The 6,000-nt window shown below is 51.7% G+C and overlaps 1 protein-coding gene across 4 annotated transcripts in view; it reads left to right on the plus strand.

Moving 5' to 3' along the window:
* COL15A1 (collagen type XV alpha 1 chain) overlaps nucleotides 1–6,000 on the plus strand; it is a 100,905-nt gene that overhangs the window by 47,855 nt on the left and 47,050 nt on the right. For 3 of the 4 annotated variants that reach the window (XM_040631657.1, XM_040631656.1, XM_040631659.1), the window contains exons 7-9: nucleotides 1,190–1,299; nucleotides 3,093–3,248; nucleotides 4,492–4,644. In XM_040631657.1, the coding sequence (XP_040487591.1) occupies nucleotides 1,190–1,299; nucleotides 3,093–3,248; nucleotides 4,492–4,644 (419 nt within the window). The remainder of the gene's footprint in view (nucleotides 1–1,189; nucleotides 1,300–3,092; nucleotides 3,249–4,491; nucleotides 4,645–6,000) is intronic. The other variant, XM_040631658.1, reaches the window with a different exon arrangement.

Here is a 6,000-nt window from a genome sequence, read left to right on the forward strand (position 1 = left end):
TGCACGTCAGAGCAGCACATGCGTGCCATGGGGTGATAGTGGGCAGACTGAAAACGTGGGATTCCTGTCCTGGCTCTGCTCCCCCAGCTGTCAGGTGGTGGGAAGGTCCTTGTGGGTAGGACGGATGAGCTAGCAGGAGGATTAAATGAGGTACTGCATGGGACATGCAGACGCTTAACTGACTGAGCCACCCAGGTGCCCCTCACTTGTTTAAGTTGCAAAAGAGATAATGTGTTTGCGGTAACAGTTCAATCAATGCAGAGTTGTATGAACCCTCCAAGATAGTAGTTTCCTTTCCTATCCTCTGGAGGAAACCAGTATTAAGCATTGTGGATTAGCCAACTTTGTGTGGTCTGTCTGCATACACATAAGTATCTGTATATTACATATGTTGTTTAATAATCGTATTAATTATATAATGATTATATATATAATGATTATATATATAATGATTATATATAATGATTATATATAATGATTATATATATATATAATGATTTTATATATATATATATATATATATATAAAATGATGATAAAACATATACTCACAGGGCACCTGGGTGGCTCAGTCGGTTAAGCACCTGCCTTCGGTTCAGGCCACAGTCCCAGGGTCCTGGGATGGAGACCCATATCAGGCTCCTTGCTCAGCGGGGAGCCTGCTTCTCTGTCTTCTGGCCCCCTATTCATGCTCTCCCAATCTCTCTCTCTCTCTCATAAATAATAAAAAATAAAATCTTTTAAAAAAACATGTATACTCCCATAGTTTTTTTCCCCTTTATACACTTAGAACCACACTGATCGTGAACATTTATGAATTGCTAACTAAATTGCTAAATTGATTTAGGGGCTATCCTCAGTGCTTTTTTTGTATTAACTTATTTAATCCTTGTAGCATGTAACCTTCCAAACAACCTTGCAAAATAGGAATCGCTCCTAATTTATGGACGAGGAACCTGAGGCCCCAGTTGAATGTCACATTCCTAGTAAGCGGCAGAGCCGGGTTCCCACCCTGCAGGTGGTGTGGAGCCTGTGATGGAAGCAGGGGTGATACTGCATTCAACATCAGTTTTTCTCTCTCTTCTTCCTGTATTATGGGCATCTTTTCAAGTTAACAGGTAAAGATACACTTCATTCTTTTCCAAGATTACAAAATGCAGTTATTAATTACAGAATGCCTGTTTCCGTAGGGTCCGGTGAGGTCCTGAATGACACAGTGGAGGGAATTCATAGCATGGACGGTGCCCCCGTTACAGATGTTGGCTCGGGGGATGGGTCCTTCATACAGGTCACTGAAGAGGTGAGTGAATGGTGAATTTCATGTGCTAAGTCAGTAGTCAATCTGTTTGCTCATTTCAGACTTGATGGTGACTTGTATTGGGCACGGTGAAGAATCAAGAGGGTTTTCACTGAATGTCACGGTACAGAGGAGAGGAGACCCAGGGCCCAGGAGGCTCTCCAGGGAAGCCCCAGGACAGGGGGAGGAGATGCAGCACCTCACACCTTCCCTGGGGGATGCGTGCCGGGTCCTCACCTCGGTACCCACCTCCCTCCTGCTCATTTGTGAAGACACACAGCCTTTCCCTTTGGAGCCCCTTCAAGACAGATCGGGCTGATTGCACCTGTGCCTGTCCATCCCATTGTTGTGTAATTGGCTTTTGCACCTGTAAAGCCAGTTTTTTAAATGCTAGACACAGTAAGGTGTGAAATTAAAGCAAATGTCTTCTCACAACAACCTCTGCTAAAATCCCACAGGTTCAGCTCATTCTTTCTGCTATCCTGGGTTAAAACTCAAGACACTTCTCAGGCTCTCCCAGTCACGACCTGATAATAACCTATTTTCACAGCTATTTCCAAAGTCCAGTCCAGCATAACATCAAAATTCAGTCCCTTTGTTTCCCAAATTCCAAGGAACACAGCTCGCAAATGGTTTATAGTGGGGAGAAGGTAGGAGAAAGTCCCAGCACACTGACGATTGTCTCCAAAGGAATTCTTTACCTTTTCCTGTATAGCCCAGAGGCAGGTGGCAGGCTAAGCCCGATAGAACTGATTTCCTTTCTTGTCTCTTAGTACATCCCACGCAAGTGGTCTGGTTCCTGCTTCTAGCATATGAAGTGTACTTAATTCACAATGAATTAATTGTTCTTAATTGTACTTTCGTGTAAGCTCTTTGTGACTTCAGCTGAATTTGAGGCAGAAAGAGTCTCATTTTAAAATCTGTGACATCATTTTTTCTCTCTTTTTTGGGGGGAAGACAATAATTCTGCAGGGATTCATGTTGTAGGAAAAAGGTTCTGTGGTCAAATACGTTTGGGAAATACTCCACTTTATATCCTCCTATTATAGACTCCTTAAAAGTCCTGCAGCAAGGAAATCTAACTTTGATCAGCTTAGCGGTTTTAGTATCCAAAAGAGCTACTTTTTGCAAACCAAAACAAAATAAAACAGAACGACCCCCACACCCCCCAAATTTAAAAGAAAAAGAAACGTTTGGAAAGTGAGATAAAACATAGTTTGATGACACTAGCAGCCAAACTGCTCTTTCCATTTCATGCATCTGCTGTGTTAACCTCCAGAGAAGGTTATGCATTTCCCGAGGAAACTGAGACCCAGGGAGAGAAGAATCATGGGGTTCAGTCTGGAGAAGGCTGGGGAGGACAGCGTTGTTGCCTGTATATCTCTGAATCTCCGTCAGGGGCAAAGGCATTCGACTTGTTTTTATGGCTTCTGGACGGGCACATGGGGGAGGTCACAGAGAGACAGACGTGTCTAGATAGAAGTGTCTGGAGCTGGAGCAGGCTGACTCGGGAGACAGGGACCTCCTGGTCATGGGGCGTGTGCAAACAGGTGCTTGGAATCAAACAGGAGATACGGTTGCCTTGCAATCTCTCCTGTCCCTGGCGTTCTGTGATTCTAGGACTGTCGTGGGACTGGGGTGATGTCACAGATAAGAAAATGCTTTAAGAGAAGGAAGCTACAGAAATGCAAGCTGATAGAGAGAGAGGTGTGGGCTGTCTGTTCTGTACAGCCACAGGCACACCGATCAGAGCCATGGGCCCAGTGACATGGTCCCTCATGATGGTTTTGTTTCAGAGTCTGCATGCTGAAGAAGGTTTGGCAGCCACGGCAACAGTCAGGGAGGCTGAGGGACCTACCAGCACCACTGGGGAAGCAGAGGCCAGCAGTGTGCCCACTGGGGGGCCAGCCCTCTCCTTGTTTACTGAGGACATGGGGGAAGGGGTCACTCCGGTAAGTAGCTCAGAGCATATGCTGTTTCCGGGAGAGGTGGGCATCTCAGGTGGGTGCAGTCACTGGTCTTCCTTATCGGTCTGCAGAATGCAGGGCAATGGCCTTGTGGGATCAAGTCTGAGTAGACACTGATTCGGAGGCTGAGGGGTCTGTTGCCTCATTCAGCGGATGTTTGTGGAGTGATGTGTTATGCTGGGCACAGGTAACTAGGATAGACCAGTTCCTGGGGACAGAGCCATAAGAGGTGCAATAGGAGAAGCACCAAAAGGGGCCCAGAACCCAGATGTGGGGGTCCTGGAAGCCTTCCTGGGGAAAGGATGCGGAAGGCGAGAATATGGGGACTCCTGTCAGGAGCCTGGCAGGTGGGAGAGAGACAGGTGTTCCAGGAGGTAGGCCAGCAGGAGCAGAGGCCTGGAGGCATCAACAGAAACATGGAAAGAGGGTCATATGCAGGGAATGTGGCTAGAGAGGCCCCTGAGACCCTGGGAGCCACGCGTTGGAGCTGGAGTGTGTTCAGAAGTAGGGAATCACTGAAGGGCTAGTGGGCCAGTCAGAGTCTCTTTCTAGCCAGGCTAGAAAGAGAAGGGGTGGGAGAAGCAAGCCTGGAGGCCGGGGACTGGGATCAGAGGCTGTGTTGTGGTCCGGGCAACAGGTGGTATTGGCTTGCTCTGGGTTTGGTCAGTGATGTCATATTCTGCCAGAAGTCTCAGTGAGTAGAGGCTTGGAAGGCGCCCTGTGGATCTGCCACCATGACTGGTGGTGACCGTGGGGAGGATAGGGTTAGGGATGCCGGAGGGCTGGAAGGAGAGTGAGATGAGCAAGCCATCAGTGAAGGCAGCCAACTCCTCTAACGAGGACAAAGGCTGTGCATTGCGAGACCCTGGGTTTTGCCCCAGCACCATGACCGGGGCATCGGTGAAAGCCTCCCTCCCGGGAGTAGCGGAAGGGAGACGGCAGGGACTGAGGTGGCCGGCACCGAGGGTGGCAGGGAGGAGCAGGCTGAATCACGCAGGTGGCATCCCGGCCAGGGGCTCAGGCCTCAAGTGGTGTGTGAGGCGTGGGTTTCTGGTTGGGTGCCACGTTCGCAGCGTCAGCGCAAGGTGACATCTGGGATGTGCCAGTGCCTTGAAGGCGAGGAAGCGATGGCATGCAGGCGCCCGAGGGGCCCGGGCTGTCTGCTGCCTCCGGCCACACTGACCACAGCAGACTGCTGACGGCTCCCTCGTGGCGTCTTCCTGCTCAGGGTGCAGATGCTGAAGAAGGCTCGGCGACCACCGCAGCTGGGGAGGCTGAGGTGCCTGTCACCACCTCCGGGGACGCGGAGGCCAGCGGTGCACCCACGGGGGGAGCGACCCTCTCCACGGCCATCCAGTACTCTGGGGAAGGGGTCACATGGGTAAGGAGTGCGGAGTGCCGCAGGGTTGAGGTCATAGCTGGAGCAGGTCCTGACCTTCTCAGAGGACCCGTCTTCATTTTGCTCAGCGCATCCAAAGGAGCCTGAATGGGGCACTTCTCTGAAGGGGAGCTGGCCAAGGCCTGGGTACATGTGTGCTGGAATTCTGTTGGCTCGGGGACTGCACATGCTGGCAGCCCCAGCAGGCCAGTGGGGAGCCAGGCTGGGGGGAGGTGGAGAGCCAGTGAGGTGGGGTAGTCCCGGGGGCCCACTACCTCCACCAGCAGTGGGGCAGGAGCCAGGGTGGAGGAGCCTGGATGTGAGCAGAAGAGGTGATGGTGGGCACAGCCATGGCCAATTTCTGGGCACAAGCATGGGCTGTCAGAGGGCAGGGGAAGATCAGGGTCAAGGGCAGCGCCAAGCCTCCTCACCCTCTCCTTAGGCAGCATGGAGACAGTGTTCCCAGCTCGTGGAGGTGGGATGCAGATATTTCAGGACACCTGGCAGGTCTGTCCCTAAGATGTCATTACAGTGGCTGTCCTGCAAGTTCTTCAGACTCAGACCGAAACCTGGACTCCTCGTGTCCACTGTTGTGTTCCCACCTCAAAAGATTGGGACCATCACCCCCCAGTTGGCCAATCCAGAATTCTCTTCTGTCTTCCTTACTCCCCATATCCTGTCAAGCATCCAGTCTTGTTGGTTTTTCTACCTAAACCCACTACGCACCTGCACGCTTCTCCCCTTTCCCAGTACTATCCTGTGGACCGAGACAGCATATCTCCAGTGCAGACAATGGCTGAGGCCCCTGCCTCGCTTCCTCCGTCCTCTCCCCCGACTCTCCTGCTGGGGCAGCCCTCTGCTTGGAGCTTCCCATCACCCTCGCTGCAGACCCTGCTCCCCCACCTGACCACAAGGCCCTTCAGGGTCTGGCCTGGCCAGCCTCGGTGACCACGTCTTGGGTCACTGTCTCCCTGGCTCTCAGTTCTCCCACCTCACTGACCTTCCTTCAGTTTCTTGAATGTGCCCAGACCCTCTCCTCTCTGCTTAGAACCTTTTCTTCCCTCTGCCCTGCCTTTAATCCTGGCTTATCCTTTAGAGTTCAGCTCAAATACCACTTTGTCAAGGAAGCACCATCCCAGAGCGCCTGGGTGGCTCATCGGACACTTAACCGGCCAAAGCACTTGGCAGCGATGTGCCATAGGGGCGCCCAGGGGATGGGTGCACTGACCTGAGAGGTGCTCTCCAGCCTGGGGTTCTGGGGCTCTGTGGGCCAAGCCGGGTCTTGCATGAACAAACCTATGGCCATGTTAGTTATCTATCTGGTCACCCTGCGTCTTCCTCCCTGCAGTCACACACCTG

This window comes from Ursus maritimus, unplaced genomic scaffold, assembly GCF_017311325.1.
Source record: "Ursus maritimus isolate PB19 unplaced genomic scaffold, ASM1731132v1 scaffold_17, whole genome shotgun sequence".
NCBI lineage: Eukaryota > Metazoa > Chordata > Mammalia > Carnivora > Ursidae > Ursus > Ursus maritimus.